Raw genomic sequence first — 20512 nt, 5'->3', positions numbered from 1 at the left:
CAGAGTACAGGATGCCAAATGTCTCTCTTGGCAGCCTAAGGCAAGGGCATACATACAACACACGCTTTACTGCTCAGATCACATCCTGGTAAGCTCCAAACTAGACATGGTCTGCACGTATGGCCCATATATATACAGCATAGCTGCTCTTTTCTGTAGCTTTGTTGTCACCCTTGTAGCTGAAAGAAGGTGTTGCTGCCAAAACCAAAAAAGGTAGCAACGAAGAGGCAAGTCCAAGCCAGTGCAAAAGTTTGCATTTAGTTTTGATTAAACATGCAAATTGCCATGCACATTAGAATCAGCCCTGTGGCCTCCTGGCAAGATATTAGTAACGCCACGAGCAGCTCCACTCCGGGTGCTTTGTGTACAGACATTCTCTCCTTCCTCCCTGAAATCAGGGCATGGCAGGCAGGTAGCAAGTTAAACCACACTAAAACCAACGTAAAGGCTATTAAGGACTCTGCTGTGTTTGCCAAATACCTTCGTAGAAGAAGGCTCTTTAGCGCTGGCTCCATGGCATTCTGTGGGCTCAGAAACAGCTGAGACTGTTTCCAGGGACACTGTCTATTAAATACATCTTTTTTTATCAGCTAGAATACCATTTGAGGAAAGCGCGGAGACAGAAAGCCACGCAGGAGGGCTAGAGAAGCATTAGTCCTTGCACTACAGCCACACCTTGTAAGGTCCACACGGGATTAAAGGCTTATTGTGTTCAGTCCAGCTGGCGTTTCAAGACGTGCTCCCCACTTCCAACGCTTAACAGTCTAAGGCAGCTACCACTAACTCTAATTTAGAAACTCATTAGTATTTGCAGCTTCCTCTTCAGCGCCTCATTGCCCCCACAGGCTAGGTTACTCGCATCTCCATTACGTATGACTTCAGCTGTCTCTTCCTCTCATGCTGGTCTCCCCGACTAGGCTGCTGGCAGGAGAACTGAACGCTATCACAACAGGATAGCCTCTCTCCCACACTGCGTTTTGCCAGCACACGTCCACTGCAGCCAGACGAGCAGCTACTCCTTCTCCCCCACAAAGTCCTCCAAAACGCCCCTCGTTACAGCCAGCACACGCGGCGGTCGCCTTCATCCTCCAGACCTTCTCCAGGACACCACAGTGAGCATCAGCTCTTTAGCAGCCTGCAGGGACAGACACGACAGAGCAGAGGAACGCGGCCTCCCGCTGTGACGACTGCACCCATACATGCGATGGGTGACAAACGCACACATCTAAGGCCATTAACACTCAGAAAGCAAGAACCTCGCTTCCCTTTTATGAAGCACAACTCTGCTGTTAAGCAGTACCTTCTTGCTAAGCAGCACCCAGAGGTGCAGGTGGGTCAGCTGGGAGGACACCAGGGTGCTGGCTGGAGGTAGCTGCCCCTCACTGGGGTGCAGAGGCCTGCAGGCAGCTGGAAAGTGTTTCGGGCACGAGGAGAGAGCACAGGAGAGGTGCTGAGGCAGGGTGGAGCGTCCTGTTTACAGCTCCGTTCTATTATCATCCCTCTGCACCGAGCCGGCACAGCTGCCACCTGGCCACCAGCTCTGGATTCGGTCCAAGCCAGCTACTCAGCTGAGAAGCACCAGGTTGGGGTGCTTTTACTTTTCACGTGACAGCAAAGCTGCTGAAGATAACAGAACCGTCGCTGTATCTCCGAGAGCCACTTGGCTGTCTCCCATTGCTGCAGCAGGCTTTTGCACAGGCAGAAATTAAAGAGACCAGTGTGATACGTGCATTTAAAAGTGGAAATTTTTCAGTTCTTTTTTTAGTACTGGAAGCCTGGGTTTGCAGTCTCCCTAATCTTTCCCAACTATGTCAACACTGGGGGGGCTCAGAGCTTCCTGAACAGTCTCCCTAGGCCAGCCAACCTCTGCATCTAAGAAGAGAAAAATCAAGATCTTCAGTAAATTTATCAAAAAAAGCTACTAAAATGACTTTCAATTTCCTACCCCAGGATTTCCAGAGTTGCTTTTAAATGAAGAATACTTACAGCTGAATCCTAAAATGACGACAAACAAAAAGTTCCCGCTACTTCCCCTTTTAGAGTTGTAAAACTTTCTTCCTTCCTTCTCCAGATTTCACCCTGGGGAAATTGACCCTTTAATATCAGAAGAATGTTTAGAAATGTAAGGACAAGCTGTTCAGACTCTGACATTTCTGGAATATGTCCATGTAAAGGACTATCTTAAAGTGATGAAGCATAAAATAAGAGTCCATGTTCAAGCATAAGCAGTTCTAAACCATGGAACAAGGCGATACCTCAGCCTTCACTGTACAGCGAGGCTTTACTTACATTCTGTAATATCAAGGCATATCAAATGGTTTTTGGATGCCCTTTTCAGTTCATTGGCTCAAGCAAGAGTCAAAAGCAGCTTCCCAGAGCGAACCTGTCAGGAAGAGCATAGCTAAGACAGAACCCAAGCAATTCTGTCAATAATCAACTCACATAAATGTCTTCCACCCAGCCATTACAGAACTTATACCTAATTACTTAAGTTCTGTATCAGCTTTCTCCACCTGTGCGCCTTCTAATGCCCTTTATAACACGCATCTTATGCGGATGACACTGCTGATGTGGGGCAGTAAGACAACAAACACCCAAGCGCAGGTTCTCGTGGGCCTGGTAAAGCACAGCAGGACCCTGCGATGCAGAAGCTTCTTTCCCGACAAGGCTGGAGGCCTGAGAAACCCACGCTAAGCAGGGTTGCTGGCTGAATATCAGGGTCCCCTGCTGCACTCCAATACCGCTTCCTTGATCTTTAACAACTTCCTACAACCTATCGGGGACATCTCCATGCAACGCCTTTTTTTGCATCACAGCTACTCAGACGCAGTTCAAGTGATAGAACCCAGACACAGCACGACCACAGCTCTCGTGTTAGTATTGCTTACCAGGACAGGTATTCCTGCATGAGAAAGGAAATAAGCCACCCTACCACATTAGAGTGACCAAAAAAAAAAAGTGCCGTATGTTCATCTTAAGAGACCGTACTGTTGAATAGCTTCTGTAGAAGAGGAAGAAGTTACAGCTCTAACCCAGTAGTTTCACTAGGGCAAAAACTGCGGCATAGACCAGGCCACGGTGACATCACCCTGAGCTTGCTGGATCTGATCCCAGCGAGCAGGAGGGCGAGGTTGTCTTGATACATAGCAAGCAAATCTGGTGTCTTCCGTTCTTTCTCATTTTTTTAAAACGTAACTGGACAAGAGACACGCACAGGACTACCAAATGACATATTACAAACACTGATCCACAAATCAGATCAAGGAATCGCACTTCATCTAACCTCACTCTGAAAGATGCCATTTCACCCCAGCGCCAGCAAGAAAGGAGAATATCTCCTTTGAGGACCAAGACATAATTTAGCTGGGCTTTTCTAGTACAATGATCAGTAGTGGAAGCGTTAGCTGCATAAAGATCAAAACTGAAGCTTCATCATTATAATGTGTTTAAATCTCATTTCCATTTCTCTGCAGTTTCATCACAGTGAATCTGGTTACCTGACAGGCTGCTGCCAAACAGGACTTAAACATTCTCAGCAGCAATCAAGCTTCGGAAATATATTCTCTCTCTCTCTTTTTTTTTTTAATTACTTCTTTGCAGATTGAGCAAAAAGAAAATTTGGTATGTTCAGACTAGCAAGCTTGGAGAAATGCAACAGAATCACCTATTTTGAACAGTCCCAATCTTTAACCTAGCAGAGACCAAAAACACTGCCTTTTCCCAGCATTGTCGTCTTTACTGCACTCTTCACATTCCAAAAAAGTGTTAAGATGTAAGAAACTATGCTTGCCACCATCTTAGTCGGCCCAGGCACTTCCCCATGGCATACTCTACCACAAAATACTGCTGTTGCATGCTTCTTTTCCAAAAGCACGCCCAGTGAACACTCTTAATCTATCATGCAATTTGAGGACAACTTAGTAGTATGCAAGGAGTAAGTATTTTTGCTCTGGAAATCCCAGAAAGCCTAGAAGGGGATGAACAGATAGTTCTAGTGATTCTTAATGAAGTTTAAAACCCCATGTTTTGTAAACTACAGAAAGTCCACATAACACGCTAGAAGATGGAAGCATTTCACAGGAATTTACAGCATGGCCAGGAGCTAACTACCAAGACTGGAACGAGAGCAAGAACAAGAGCTGGAGAGGCAGTGAGATGAAAGGTCATAGACAGGTCTTTTAAAGTGGAGGAGACGAAAAGATCTCAAGCTTTTACCAGAAACAGAAGGAGACCCAGAAAAGACTGCTGGAACATGCTTACTCAAAGGCACCAAAGGACAAATGAGGCTATAAATCCACACCATCTGAAGGATCTCCTAAAAACAAACAAACAAAAAAAAAAATAAAGAGACAATGAAGCCAAGTAGGCATGCAGAGATGATCTCCAGTACGATACAGGAGGTGGGCTGACCAGTCAGCAACCTTTGAAGGCTCAAGACAAACACGGCCCCCATTTTCTAGGGAAAGAAAATCTCACTTTATCCAAAAGAAAGGAAAGTTATGTTCAGCAGTAACACAGTTGAGACAAGAATGCAGTAACAGAACCATTTGCAATTGATATGCATGAAGAGAGGAAAACACCAATTTGAAATGTTAAGGGGTTTCAAAGAGGAGGCTGAGCCTGGAATTTATAGGTAGATCAAAAGCTAGTGATAGACATAACCCTCTGCCGCCCCTACAAAAAAAGGGCAGTTAACACCTCCATAGCAGAATCAGCTGAACAGCTCAGTAACTTCTGGCATCTTTTCACCTGAAGTCTCTGCAAAGGAACTATTCCACCTCTCTACCCCCGGCAATATTTTACAGTTATAATCCCCTTGCCTTTAAGAAGATTTACAACCAAAGGGAAATTCACACCCAGATCAGAACGGGATTTCAGAGCGCTTTGCTCATTTCAGTACACGTTAATACAGAAATGCAAACCCCTCAGAGCACTGAAATCCATTGCACCTTCCGGTGAAGAGACAGAAGCTGTGGTTAAACCACACTGCCCCTCATGACTCTTGCTCAAACTGTACGCGCAAAGCTCAAGACACCCAAAAAAGTACCTGCTGTTCCCAAAAAAAAACACAACACTAAGAAAACCCACAAGAATCTTTGTTTCAGAGCTTGTCCTGCACAGAAAGTAGCAACCTACTGACCAAGGACATCAGGAAAGCAAGACCACCATTTGGTTGTGGTCTCCAGCCAAGGGCAAAGAGGATCCTACAAACAAATCCTCAGGCTGGAGAGCTGGATTCCCATCTGATACAACCCAGTAATGACTTGCCCTGCAGGCTTCGCTGAGCAGGGCTGAGGCCTTCTGAATCAGCCCAAGAGCACAAGTAAATAAATTCCAGGCGTTGCAATCACTCCCCTGGTCACAAGCTGCATTAGAGTACAGCTGGAGAGAGCTGCCCAAAGGACAGAGCATCTGCAGATATCATTGAAGGAAATTAATATGGGACACTAGCAGTTCAAGCTTTTTTTTTTTTTTTTTTTGGACACAGACACTGTGTTAAGAAGCAACTCCCTCAAACACAGCTCAAGGCCTAAAGCTGAAGCTAAATACCCAATTAGAGGAGGAAATGAGCTGAACTTTTCACCTTTTTCTTAATTCTTTCAAAGTTTGTTTTTCAAATGATAAAACAATCTGAAGAATTTCAACATCCTCAAACTTAAACATTTCCTAAGTCTTGCCTGATGCAAGGCACCACTTCAATGGGACCTTCAGGCAAACCAGTCTCTTACCCCCCAATACATGCAGGGAGCACCTCTGGACTGGCTTTTATACCCTTAAAGTTAAGGAAGAAGTAGAAAAAAACAAGATGGGCTGGCAACCTCTCATGCATGTTACAGGTGGTTTAGAAACAAGCAAAAACCTGTTCAAACTTTAGACATTCAGGGCTCACTTCACTCCGATCTGGGAAAATACAGATGACTAAGGAGCTACTAGGATCATCCATGTCAGCCATACCAGAAAAACAAAACCCAAGCAACGAAGATAGAGCTGTGCTTTTTGTTTTTGTTAAACCTACTTAAACCAACTGCTGATGAGCATCTAGGAATCAAGATCACTGAAAAAGATTCAATTCTCAAACTCAAAAAGGTGAGAGAACCTGTGATTCACGGAAAAAGTGAAGGCTTCTTATCCTTTATAAACCTATATCTACATAAATCACATCAACACTTTATGGCAAGCCCTTCTCCCATACTCTTCCAAAGTTGTCTTCATGGCTAATTTCAACTAAGCCACTTGCCCAGGAGGCCCAGCATGAAGCTGCCGAAATATTGCAGAGAAAACGTAGCAGGAGAGTCACAACATATGATACACCTTACCAATATCTTTCCTTGCATATTTTCTAATTTGGAGAACATGATGCCAAGGCTAAGAGCATTAACCTTGCTGCTACAGCTAACCTAAACACAGTTTAGGCACAGCAGCATTATGCATGTAGCAGTTGCACAAAAAAGCCTCAGGCTCAAGCATGCCAGGAACTGTACAAACTCAGAAATTCCTGTTCCTAAATGCTTACAGGCTGAAAGGATGGCACATAAACTATGAGAAACTGAGGCACAGGGAGGGGAAGCAGCCTGCCCAAAGTCATGCAGCAGGTTCCAGGCAGGCATGGAAACAATTATCTTCCGTTATTTTCAAAGAATGGACTAACCACAGCATCATCTTTGATATTTTCCTCATTTCCTGTACAGTCACCCCGAACTACCAAGTGGCTGGAATGGCAGCATCACAAACTTACTAACTTTTAACGCAAAAAGGGCTAACGTAAATTCCAAGAGGGAATATTTTTTTAAAACAGGTTCAATGCTATCGGTCTGTTAACACCCTTTTCTTGTACAACTCACTGTGAATCACACTAAATCAGTACTGTCATCAACGACTGCACTAGTTATGAGGGAAGTGCCAAGATCAGCTTGGAGTAGTTAACGCAGCTTAAAGGTTTTGCCACTTATGCAGTATTTCGACATCTTGGGCTTCGCAGAGAGAAAAAAAAAAAACTCATCGCACTCTGGTGTTCAACATTATTTCTGACACAAGGCTAGGCCAAGCATTAGTCCTTTACGCTGTGCGGTCATTAGACTGTAAAATGTTTACATGCCTTGAACAGAATTTGTTCTTCTCCGTGCAAATCAGTGCCCAGGTTCTTTCCGTTCTGTACCCTACCCAGCAGATGTTGAAAACTTTGTTATGGTCAATGAAATGTTGTTAGTTAAACTCCAACTGAAAGAGTCACAGAAAAGTCCACCCAGGGAGAAAATGATTTGTGAGTGTCCTAGTTCCTTTGGGACATGCTGCTATAAAAGGGACAGGTCAAACTTACAGCCTTATCCTCCTCCCCCCCCCCAACCCGTCCCCCTCCACAATTTCTGTTTTTAAATGTCATCTCCAGCATTTTAAAGCAGGGAAAAACTTGTCTCACCCACAGAATGTCAACACAAGTCAAGATTAGTTATAGATGTGTCCTTTGTTTCCCCTTTCCCACACCCGTATCCAGAGGCTACCAAACTGGGAGCAGCAAGTTTAGATTGAAGGTATGATCAGTATCAGCTGAGGGCTGCAATGCCGTGAATGGGCTCCAATTACTGTACGAGAAACTCGTTCTACATTAAACAAAGCCACCTGCAGTGCTTCTGACTTCAAACCTGAGCCAGGTATTGTATTCAGCTATGTTTTATACAAAAAGTGATTCGATTCCATAGGGCAGAGGCAGGATTCTTTGGGGCTAGAGCAACAGCAGGGCATCTTCAAGGTGTTCCTATCCTTAAGCAGTCTCTACGTGACTGCTTTTTCCATTACAACTCCCTACTTGTGCTTCACCCCTCCATTCTGTCAGTCTATTTACACGTAACAAACCTGCAAAGGCAAAAGTAGAATTATTGAGGATGAATTCCAAAATCTGGAAAAGCAGAGTTTGTAGAAGCAGCTGTTGGCACAGTGCAGCAGCACAAATTTTCCCATGACAAAACTACCGCGTCCGCACTTGAGAAAGCGAGAAGGAAAAGAAAGAAATCCTTTTTTTTTTTTTTTTTTGGAAGAGTTAATACAAACTGAGCTGCTAGTTCTACTGAGATACCCCTCATCCAACACAAGTTTTTCGATTTAGACAAGCTCAGTACCATATCTCCTGCTCAGTTCTGATCAGTAGAACCACTGCTTCACACCCACTGCAGGGAATGACTCACTCCATACGTTAAATATTTAGAGATGCTTAACAAAAACAGAACAAAACAAATCCTATCAATTTGTACACGACCTACCCTGAGAGTAGAAATCTAAAATGCAAAGAATTCTAATAAAGTCATCACGTTCCCGTTTTTTCCTGAACACTTTAAGTAACCGACGCTACAGTTCCCCCACTCAGACGCGAGGAGAGGGGGAAAAGGCAGAATTTATCAGCCCCAATGTTTCAGGGCCACCTAACTCGCATTGAAGCGATAGCAATAAGCGACCACAATAGCATCTGAAAGGTAGAAGCACTGTGAAAGAATTACAGCACCACCCCTCCTTTGGCTGAAGCAGCTGGGTATAGGATATAAGCGTTATGAATCCGTGCACCCCCTGCTCATTTGTTTAAGCACCCCTGAAAAACTACAGGTGTTATTTCACAGCATAAAAGAAAACTCAAGAGCATATACACCACGAGCACCTGGACCACTATTTTAGTAATGAAAGCCTTCATACGCATCCCCCAGGAAACAGAAACCCCATCAGACACCTATTGTTAAAGCAAACACAGCAAGGCCTGAAACACTAAAGATGTTCAGCTAATAAGATTAGGGGGAAAAAAGGAGACCCTCACACTCGCTTTGTGATGCCTGTAGCGAAGGAAGGGAGGAGAAAAATATTAACAGCTCTGCTGCATCACTACCATGTAGGCAGCAATCCCACAGCACTTTCAAGTGGTAAACAGGCATTTTTATTCCTAAAGAAACCTTTTCACGTTGCTAAACATATACTCAGACAGAATTGCCTATGAATAGCGTCCCACTAGTCTGCATCTATAATACACACCAGGCACGGGTTTCATTCAGATACCAAATAAAGATATTTGGCAGTCTGCTCACTTAGTCTCACTCTAGCAGGATCCACGCAGCAAAAACAACTGGACATCTCGAAAAACAGACAAGTTAACAGGCAAGCAACAAAATCCCAAGTAGATGAGTCACCTCAGCTACTAGTAACTTCCTGAAAAACTAAAAGGCACCATGTAATTCTTATAGAGGTGGGGTGGTCATAGCGGGAAATCTGTCGAAGTTCTCTGAATTCTGTTGAAAAGAGACCATCAGTTTCACAGAGGGTTAATCATGTGAAATACATGCAGTGCTAGACATCTCTCATCAAAGCCACTCCTGAAGTCTCCCAAATCAACTGGGTAGGTTTAAAAGATGAAGATTTGCATCTCTATATCTTACTGTCGTCCCTCTCCTATGCCAGTGTCACTGATAAACATATGTAGTATTTAAAAGATACAAGGGCAGTTGTCAACTCTTGTCTTCTCCCCCCACAAGAAGTTTACTCCAAAATCAGTTTAAAAAAAAAAAAAAAACAGGTGGCAGGTAACTCCCTATCACTAGCTATTCATCCCATCTTACTCCCTAAACTTTTAATTAAATTAAGAGTGCATAGAAAGAGCCTGTGGAACTACTAACATATGAAGTTGCTTTGTTTTTCCAGTATGCTCCATTTTCTCCCTCTTTGTGCATGATCCAATTTAGACAAGTAGCTAAGTAGATTACTTACCTCTTTACACAGATAAAATATTATATTCACCAATGGGTCCACAAATTAAAATTCATATTGGAATTTAAACAATCCTATTTTTCCAGTGCCATTCTGATATTAAAAAAAGAAACATAAAGCCTTTCCGGTGTCCCACTTTAGAAAATTAAGTCACGTGGTTGACGACGAGGACTGGGGTTACAACCAAGCAGAAAATTCACAAGAGTGAAGGCACAGGTCTCAAGGAGGCTAAAGTTTGGATACAAGCGTAGAAGTTCTCCTAGCATGCACTTCAGTGCGGACTTTGGAGGAAACAACCAAAGCCACAAACAGCATGGGTATTGCCACTAGCCGGATTAAACTTCAAAGTTTCCATAAAGTTGGAGAACATGCAATCTTGCCAGTGTTACAGCACCTGCAGAATTCCGACTACCCCAGCAGGCACCTCAGAGCCACCTCATCCAGCATAAATGGAAGCAACAGGGATGGGTTTGGCCTGCACCTGAGCAGGATCAAACACTTGTAAATTATCTGCTTCACCTCCAAAAGCCACATCACTGAAGATATAAGAAATTAAAACAAAAAAAAAAAATACAACCTCCCCCCCAAACCCTTTGACACCAATGACATATCAGATTCATGGCTAGAAGTCTGCACGTCTCTATTTCCAAACACCAAGACAACTCATTTTTAAGGATTCTTAGACCTGCTTCCTGGCATCTCCAAGTTCCAGCTCTTCCTTTTAACAGAAGCTCTTTGAGAAATTCAACAGCTGCTTCTTATTTCAATGGGATTCTCTATTAACAGAGCAGCTGCAGGATCAGACCCTGGATCACCCAGTACCGCTCCCTCACCCTGCATCTCTTCTTCTAAAGCTACAAGTCAGAATCAAGATACTCCAGAAACCAGCCACTAAGGAGCTCAAGAACAATTCAAAAAGTCAACAGAGCAGAATGAGGAAAGACTGGATAAAGCAAAAGATTTCCATGCTGAGCTCCCAAAAGGTAAAAGTGTTAGATTATGAATCACCATGATAATAGTTTCAGTTAAACCCAGCCAGGTTACTGCTACAGCTCCCACACATGCATGGAGCAAGCTGAAGCTTATGAAGAGCGATGGAAATTCAAGTACTTCCAAAACAGTGTACGAAACGACCATGATCAAGAGGAAAAATTCAGGCTCCTACAGCTTGAACAGCAAGGCACAGAGCCAGCATGAAACGAAGACCAGCAATTCTGGTTCGTGTCAGTGCAGCTCCTGCCTTCTAACCCTCCAAAAGCTGTAAGGGATTCACCGCGCTTCAGAGCGGGCACAGCACAGAGCTCTGACACAACCAAAGGCACAGAGGCAGCCTGGCTCGCCTTTCTTTGAGACTGGCTTTATTTTGTGCAACATCTCAAACTACCCAGTAATTACCCTATTAACAGCGACTTCACCTCAGAATTTCAGACTGCTACTGAGCAGGAGTAGGAGACTAGCACCGAAAGAAACATACAGTTTACTTCATGTACTTGTTCCAAGCATAAATGGAGCAAAATGCTCTTTAATGGCTTCTCTGATCAATACCAACCCTGGCAGTAGAAGGAACGACTGTAAGCCTCAAGTAATGAAATGCACAACGCTTCAGGAACGGCCATTAATTCTCACTTTAGGATGGGCTGCAGCACTCGCCCCTGTAAAGCGGATTAACTAGCTGCTGGATTAAACAAGAGAACAACGTGCTCAATGGAGCTCCCGAGATCGGTTGGCCCAAAGTTTGACAAACGTTTCCTGCTGTTTAAGGAGTCTGCTTAATCTCATATTTAACCTAGGGAAAAAAAAAAAAAAAGCAAGCTGTAAAAGAAGTATTTTAATACTTCTTGTAATAACGAATAGCCAAGTAACAACCCAACACCCAAGAGAAGTCCTACAAACAGCCAATAGTAACGCAGACATGAAGAAAAGCCTAAGGTTAGTAGTAGCTCACTGAAAAGCTGCTCTTAAATAAGCATTTTTGAAGTGGTCAGAAAAATCTCAGCAATGCAACCGGGGACAAACTGCTATTAGCGCCAACCAAACTACTGCTCCTCTATCAAGCCAGGGCAGCTATATAAAACAAAGGGCTCCGTTTTATTTATTTATTTTTTTTGGGGGGGGGGGTGGTGAAACCACCTCAGAATCGGCAAGTCACTGTAATGGAAGACCACAGAAAGTAACGCATCCTGCCTCGAAGCAGGCCGGACCAGAAAAGGAGACGTGCCGACGGCGGAGATCGCGCTTTGCCTGGACGAGGAGAACCCACGTGCAGAACTTGAGCCGCTTTAGCTCTTTCCTGGCAGCAACCTCTCGCCCTGTGAAGGTTGCTGCAGCGCATTGTCTTCTCCTGTCTTCACCCCCCCCCCCCGCCTCACACACACATGGTTTTTGTTTTCCCCTCTCTCATCTGCTCCGGGTTCTCTTATTTCTCTTTCACTTCCACCCACAAAGGACCCGTTAAGAAAACCTCACAAGCACGCGACGGCTTTAGCAGCCCCTCCGACGGCGCTTTAACGTCTTCGGGCACCTGCGAGCACAGACAAGGCTTTGCGGCAGCTTCTCCCAGGTGGCCGGAGGGGGGGAACCTCACGGGCACCTCCCCGAGCATGACGCAGCCGGTCGGCTCGGGGCCCCGCGGCAGCCCCGGCCTCGCTGGGGCCCAGGCCGGCCGGGGATAGGGGGGGGGGGTCCCCGCCCCGCCGTCGTTACCTGCCCGGCCCCCGTCTCCGCGGCGCTGCTGGAGCTGGAAGGGCACCGTGGCCCGCAGCGGCTGGAGCCCCCCCGCGCCGCCGCCGCCGCCGCGGCAGCAGGAGCCGCCCGCCGCCCCCGCCATACCCGGCCCGGCCGCGCGCCCCAACCGCACTGACCGCCGCCGCCGGCGCCGCCGCTTATCAGCGCTCCGGGGGCGGTGCCGGCGGCGGGAGCCGCCGCTCATTGGGTGCTCGAGGCCGCCGGCTCCGCCCTCCTCGGGGAAGACAGCTCGCACGCGCTGTAACCGCAGCCAATCAGAACCGCAGGCACGCCTCACTCCCTGCCGCTAGAGCCAACCAAAGGGGGAAAGGAGGGACGCTCAAGCCCCGCCCCGAAGCTGAAACACAGCCGCAGCTGGGCGGCCCGGCCCCCTTCGCTCGGGGGAACCAATCACAGCCTCCCGCGCCCCGCCCCCTCCCAGCGAAGACCAATCGGAGGGGCGGGCAGTGTTTGTGTACTGCGTCCCGGCGGCGGCGGCCGCCAATCGGCGGGCGGGGCTGGCGCGGCTCTCACGCGCCGCGGCCCCGGTTTCTCTTTCACCTACGGCGGCCGCGAGGCCCCGGGGGGGGGGGGGGGAGAGGGCGCCGCAGAGCCGCGCTCCTGCTGCCCCTCCTGGAAAGGCCTAGCCGGGATTTTTCACAAGCTTTTTAGCGTTACCTTAACTGCGCTCCGAGGGACGTTACCCTTGCAGGGGTTGTTTGCCTTTGAACTAGAAAAACCTGTTGTGGAAGATCCTAATGCGAGCTTTTACCACCACGTGAACTTCCACTTTTTTTTCTTTTTTTTTATTTTTTCTCCTCTGCAGGCCTGAAAGCCAAGGCACCTCGCTGCAGCCTCCCCCGCTGAATTAGGGCATTAAGAAAGTAAACAGCTGGAAAAGGAGAACAGAAATCAAAACGTTACAGGTTTTTTTTCCTCCTCCTGCTAGTCCTGCAGCACAGAGAGCTCTGGTAGAAGCAGCTACAGGCTGGAAGAAGTGGTTTCATCACACCAGCGGAGCCGGGCTGGTGCAGTCCCGCAGCAGAGGCCAGACAGGAGCAGGTCACCCTGCCTCGCGGCTCGTGTTCTGCATTTCACACTTGAGGACATAACTCACTTCCCCGTCTAGTTTTAGGATTTGACCCTCCTTAACAGCAGCTTCAGCAGGAGCTGCAGGAGGAGCTTCTTCCTTAGGCTCCCACCCTTCCCCACTGCTGCCTGCCCTCGACTCCAGTGAGTTTTGTTGAGCTCGTTACACTTCCAGAGGCTCTGCTCCTTCCACTGTCTGACACCTTATGTCACTTGCAGGAATCAACTGCTAAATAAATGAGGAAAGCAGCCTGAGAACACTGACCCATCATCTTGTCAGCAAGAGGGAGGCAGCTGTAGCACCGGGCCTCAGGAATGACAAAAGTTAAAGCTTTGGCTACGGCCACAGCAAAGGGGGCATGTCCAGGGTTCGGGGTGTCAAGGATTTTTTTTTTTGGCAGGGGAAGGGTACCAAATTTGAGCACTACAAAACATACTGCTAGTACTAAAGCTAGTTTTTCAGTTGCAAGTGCTAAAATATTTGGAATTCTTACCCCACAGCCTTTTTCAGGCTTAGGCTCCTAGAGTCTGCCTCATTTCCATTTGTCCCTGCAGTCTCATACCTGAAGGCACAGAGGAAAAGGTCTTTCTACCTGCCCAGGGCTCTTTCAGTAGCCAGTCATTCACCATCCTCTGACTCTCTTTTCCTGAGGTATCATTTCTGATAGAACGCTTAAATGGAGGAAACTATTATCTTGTTTGATTTCTTAGGAAGACTTTAAAACATGCTTTAGGGGACTACAACAGGAAAACTGCATATTGTAGTCTAATTAACCCTCAAAAAAGGTCGTCATCATAAACCCTTTTCCCTCACCATACTGCTACTAAACCTTTGAGCAGATTTTACCAGCTATGGGTCCTGGGATATTTTCAGACGGGCAGTTATGTGGGTTTAGGGAAAGGAAGCATCTGTCCAAGTGAAATGGGTGTGGCAGATCTATCTCATACAGGAGACTGGAAAGCTGTGGCATAGCTAGATAAGAGAAGGGGGAAGGCATGAGGTGGCAAAGTAGCCTGGGCTTTGTGCCAGCCGCTCTGGAAAGGAGAGGCTGTGACAGCAGCAGACAGTTGGTCTCTCCTAGTGGCTATCGCAGCAGCGCAGCATTCCCCATCTTCTTCCTGTATCTCTGCTCACAAGGCTGGCTGTTTCTATTTGCATGTAATCAGGCAACAGATGGGAAACTAGACAGTGCAATTTTCTTGTTTCAAGAAAAACCCCTGCGGGGAGGGGGGGGAAGGGCATATTGCAATAGTTCAGTTACTAAAGGAAGAGACAGAACGTACCTCCTGATGGAACCAAAGATGAGACAGAAGCCACAGCTTTGGTTATTAGATCTCTGCAAACAAGCAAAATGCAGCACTCCTTGCTAGAAGGGCTAGGGCTGATTTAGTTTGATGGGTGGCAAGATCACCGATAACGTGGAAACTCAAGAACCCCAGTCACCTAAGGAGGCACGGTGATCTCCGTTCATGGCACAGTCTGAATATTCTAGGGGAATATTCCAGAAGAGCAGTAGGGGGCATTTCCAGAGGCTAACAGCATTCACCAGAAAGTTCAAGTACTTCTCAGCTCACCCCATTTCTCAACCTCAAATTAAGCTACAAAAATAACAAGACTCCTCAAGTGTCTGTTCTCCCAACTTCTTCCTATCCCAGCTCCCCCTGTAGAAACAAGGTAAAAACACACGCAGGGGGTCTTTAAAATCTTGCTGCCACTCTGCATATAGACCTTTCTTCAAATCAAAGACACTCTTCCTTTACTAATAGCTGCAATGGACTTTGAGAAGGAAATATTTTCAGGAACAGGAAATTAAATGCAAGAAAGGAATGGACAGGGGACTACCAAGCACACATGTCCAAAAGAAAATTAAAAAAGCAATATAAAATAGAATTATGACGGCAAAATAGAGTTGTGACTGTATTCTTTTCACGGATAGACTGGTAGCTCCACTTTTCTAGGAACCCTGCAGAGTTAGTCTCCTTCCAACCTAAAAATTCAAATTCACCTTTCAGTTTCTTGGCCACACTGTCTTTTTTAAGACACTGCCATTTGAACCCAATACCTACAGCTGGAACAAACTAAAAATATTCACTCCCCCTGTATGCCATTTTGTTTTAACATAAGGGAGGTCACACAGCTGTGCCGATTGTCCTGACCATATCTCTTGCTATAAATACAGCAAAGAACACTGAAAAAATTAAAGCGGTTCAGCATGATATTGCTGAGCACCACTCAGGAATAGGCCCTTATTTTGCTCTCATTGAATGCTTCCCTCAAGTTTTACAACCCATGTTTTTCTTTATAATGAAGAAGTGAGAAAGCACCAGCTGTTACCTATCAAGTGGGTTGCAGCTATTTCAGCTGAAATGGGGTTGCACATTATCAGCCAGCCAAGTTTGTTTCATTTGCAACAAGAACAGGCCTTTCTATATCTTCCCCAACAAAGACACACCACAGAGCAAGTGTTATAAAAATGAAGTTCTTACATTCCTGGAGGCTACACTCTTGCCTACGCAATGCAGTCATCTCCCCATAATTGAGGTTCCTAACGATATGCTGCATAGTAGCCGAAGTAACACAGTCTTTTTACAACTACTCAAGGGCTACAGGTCAAGGATCCAACTTCTTATCATAGGGTCTGCTCGTTTCCATTGCTTCTGTCATAGGAGTTTCTGTAGCCTTCTCTCCTTGCACAGAGAAGGAGAGCTGACCTACCACGCCACCAGTTAACTATTCTCAGTTTTCAGAGCCTCAGAGGCCAGTCATTTCATCATGATTAGCCAACACTACCAAGCTTCAGAATTATCAAATATACTGTGTACTGACCTCCTCAACATGCTACAGAAAGCAGCCTTCTAATGCAGCCCAGCACTGTCCAGTTTCTCAGTACTTATAAATCCATAGGAGAGTATTTTTTATAAAACAGGCCCTCCCTTTCCCATTCACCCTCTCAAGTACAGCCTCTCACATGCCCCAGAATTGCTACTCGCCATTCTCTAGCTTTGTGTCAGCTTCACTTGAGGAAGTGGCAGATAAATAGGAAATACGTAAGGATGAACAATCTCACTGCAGTCCTATCATTCTGGTCCATCGCTCAAGACCTAAATGAGATTATATTTCTTGTTGTTTGCTATGGGTAGGAGGGAGACAGAGCTTAGATTTAAAGTCCTGATCAGCTGAGCGTGAATGTGGAAGATCAAAGGGTCACTTAGCATATGAGCTAAGCATTCCCTCATTGTCCTTGAGGAAAATTCCTCTCACTCTAAACTGTGGAGTAAAATGCCTGCCTGTCTGCCTCCCACTCTATCCCCATGAGAGATGGCTGCATTTCCTTACTGGACAGTTTCTGCACTCAAATGTTTTGAGATGAAAAGCTCTACAGAAGAGCAAGATAAATAAAACTGCAGTTTATTTATTAAAAGAGACTAACAGATTATTCACCAGACCAGCCAAGCTATTTCACAGTCTGATCATGTTCACAGTGAATACAGTGGGAGTTTTGGGAACAGAGTAAAGCCCTGTTAAAATTAAGGAGACGTTATTAAACAGATCTTTTCCACTAAGTCATGGAAAGGCAGGAAGCCTGTCCTAATAGTATGAATCATCAATACACCAGAAAGGAAGAGTGCTCTTAAAAAAAAGAATCACTGATGTCTGGCCCTGCCAACATCATAACAGAGCATGTAAAGGAATACAAAATAAGACCAAGGCAAGGAAGTCAGTCAAGTACTGAGAAATCAATACAACACAGGAGAGGGATTCAGAAGTATGAGAACAGTCTTCATTTAAATAAACACTCTGAGCAGTGCTGTCTAGTGCAGGCAGAGCTATAACAAAACATGTCTGACACCTGTGACATCCTCTGCTGCTGCTTAGGTTTCTTCCACCCACTGCAACAGCTGTCTGATCATCCCACTGCTGTGACCCCACACCTTCTTCTTCTGGAGAATGGACACAGCAGGCATGTTTATTAGTTCATTTGGGACTTTTCATCATACACTTGCTGGAGCTTGGGCACGCTGTTTCCAATTTGTTTTTATAGCACCATTAGTGTTGGTGGCATTCACAGCCATCTCCAGCTTTGCAGTATGCCCTGCATCTATGCAGGAGCTGGCACTTGACTGTTCAAAGGGGCAAGCAAAGGTTGCCTGAAGGAGGACATAGCACAGCTCCACTGACACCAGGACTTCTCCTCTGTGCTGGCAGATCCCACTTACCTTGCCCTAAAGAAGGGACCTCGCTTCTCTTCTCATACCTAAGAGCATGGATTTAGGAGTCAGCACTGAACACAGAACTACATCAGAAACTTAATACAATTTCATGAATAAAATGGACTACATTAGTTTTAATTATTAAGGAATGGCAGCTTGCTTAGGAGAACATGCATTAAAGAACAGCAGGGAAAGCCTTACATGGTTGGGAGAGAGAAGCCATGGATTCTCAGCTGGCACACAAGAGTCAACAGTTAGAGCTCTAGTTCACCCACCAGCTACTGCCTGGCAAAGCATGGCTGCTCAGTCACACAACACTACCTTTCTACTTCCTGCAACTGAATTAGATTAGAAAGGATTAGAAAAGGGATATAGAAAAATATTGTTTATGTAAAGGGCTGTATTTGGCACAAGAATACTACTCCCTCACGGATACAAGGCAGTCTCAAAACAATCTCTCTTAGAAAAGCTGCTGAACTTTTCCAGAACACGGAACCCATGAATTATGGAGCACAGGTAAAGAAAACTGTGTGGTAACTGGCACAATATAATTAGGAAAAAATGCAGTCACTTGAAAATAAAATAACCTACTCGGCTCACCTCAGAGCCATACAAGCCAGAAGTTCATATGAGAAGGAACTTTTTTTTTTGCCATGAATAAATTATGAAAATAGGAGTATGAGAGGAAATCAGCAGGTCCAGCTGGCACAACCATTATCTAGGAATAGCCATTTTGCTGCAGTGCACTTCTAACAGGACACAAGCCCCTGGAGAGCACCAACATTGCTCACACCATCACTGTACTTGACAAGTGTCCCCAAGACAGGCATGTTTTTTTCTAACTAGAGGTATGAAGGACAGTGATCATCTCACCTAATACAAACTGGTATAAAAACTGCTGATCCTATCTCATAATACATTTCTTCCAGATAGACTACCATTCTCCATCCATTTTGTATTGGCAATTTGCATTCAGTCTGGTTTTTTTTGGGCTCCTACCGTCTTTAAGGCCAGAAACCAAGCACAGGGGTCATCTGGTAGTAGTCAGTCTCCTAGGAAACTAAGGAAGAGAAACCTGACTAAACAGAGAAGCAGCCAAATTGATGGTATATTTGATACTGGAGTAAATCAGACTATCCCAGCAACCATGAGGCTCAACATACCAACCTGGCAGTAGTCAGTTGTTCTCCAAAACCTTTTTGCTTAGTTCTAGTTCTTACTTCCACCTAACTACAGTTTCCTTCTTGTCTTACCACAATCCCATCCAGCTCCTTGTCTCAGGGCTGCTTCTTTTCTTCAGATTTGGCTGAACATACAAGTATATGCCACTCTTTAGTTTGGAGTAACTCTTGGTTTCTCTAATTGCTCATCACCTGCCTCTTATTTTCATTTTGGCCCTAAACATTAGGCACATCCTACATGTGCATCCCTCTACCTCCACTACTGTAAGTGACTGCTTGAGGCACAGAACATGGTGATTTTGGACCACTGTTTAATCAAATCAAAGCCAAATTCTGTCCCCACTATACCCAACTATAACCTGCTCTTAACACCCCCAAAGTTCTTACTACAATCAAGATATTCTTCATGGCAGCTGGAAACTGACCTACAAAGTCTCTGCTGCTCATTGCCCACATTACCACAGTTGGCCTTATGGAAAAAACTGCCCACAGGATAGCCTCAGAAATGCCAAAAGGGATTAGAGCAGCATCTTCACCTCCCACATCAGCACCATCCTTGGTGACAAATGCTTTACACCTGTGAAAGGTTGTGTCACTGGGCTGAACAACATGAGCTGAGTTTTCCTTTAAGGAAGCATGCAATGCACTTGATTGATTAGGAAGCAAGACATTAACATCAGTGCCAGGCAGTTGGAGAGCACTGCCTAGACTGGAAGGAATGTATTAAAGGAGCAGATCACAAGACTAAAAGCAGACGAGAGAATCCAAAAAATAACCAGTTTTGGCAGGATCAGGGCAAGGATGGCATAAAAATATCTAGTCTATCAAGAGGCTTCAGTCCTGCTGGGGCAAAACATACTTCTATTGCAGCTGTTTAATAAATTAGATTATACCATGAGACCCAAGGCAGAGGGAGAGAACCAGGAAGCGTGGCTATATTCAGCTGTAACTAAGTGAAAAGCTCCTGCTTTCAGCAAAACTCAGACTGGATTCTTTTTCTTTTAGAATTTAAAAGAAAAAAAAAACCCACTGATGTAGGCCAAGCTGGCTTGACCTTGCTCCTGATGCCAGGAAACACTGGCTGTACTCAGATGTCTGCATGCCAGAGCCCTAGAGGAAAGGGCGAGCGTAAGGATTTTGATGAAGTCTACTGAAATATCCCTGTCCATCTATAGCTAGTTGGGTTCTGCAAGACCTTCAGCTCAATGCACAGCACATGCCCAGGACTCTTCATACAAGGGTTTTAGCTACTAATTTATACTTCAAGTCAGTATCCACCCAAGTCTAGAACAGCTTCAAGCTAAAAAACAAACAAAAAACAAAACACACCAAAACAAATACAACATGAGCTTCCCAGACAGGATTTGGTTCTCTTGTTTTATGAGACCAGCGCAAAAACCAGAGTCCTCCTGATGAGCATCAGCTGATGAATATTTTAATTCATGTTCAAGTCAAAACCTACTATGCCTATCTGCAAATAAATCCAACAGCCTAGACTAGCTTCATCATTACTATTGTCTGGATGGAATATATTTGTTCCTGTAGGGTTTGCTTCTGAAACATACCAA

General features: G+C 45.3%; 1 protein-coding gene across 17 annotated transcripts in view; it reads right to left on the bottom strand.

Annotated features, from left to right (window-relative positions):
* Positions 1–20512, bottom strand: part of FAM117A (family with sequence similarity 117 member A) — a 34878-nt gene that overhangs the window by 9769 nt on the left and 4597 nt on the right. For 3 of the 17 annotated variants that reach the window (XM_068919359.1, XM_068919371.1, XM_068919375.1), the window contains exon 1: positions 12442–12577. The exons of 12 other annotated variants lie outside the window; for them this stretch is intronic. In XM_068919359.1, the coding sequence (XP_068775460.1) occupies positions 12442–12565 (124 nt within the window). In that variant the 5' untranslated portion in view covers positions 12566–12577. Of the gene's footprint in view, positions 1–12441; positions 12591–16378; positions 16546–20512 lie in introns of those variants that run through there. 2 more of the 17 variants (XM_068919376.1, XM_068919360.1) reach the window with 2 other exon arrangements.

This window comes from Struthio camelus, chromosome 25, assembly GCF_040807025.1.
Source record: "Struthio camelus isolate bStrCam1 chromosome 25, bStrCam1.hap1, whole genome shotgun sequence".
Taxonomy (NCBI): domain Eukaryota; kingdom Metazoa; phylum Chordata; class Aves; order Struthioniformes; family Struthionidae; genus Struthio; species Struthio camelus.
This window is presented reverse-complemented; position numbering and strand designations above follow the sequence as displayed.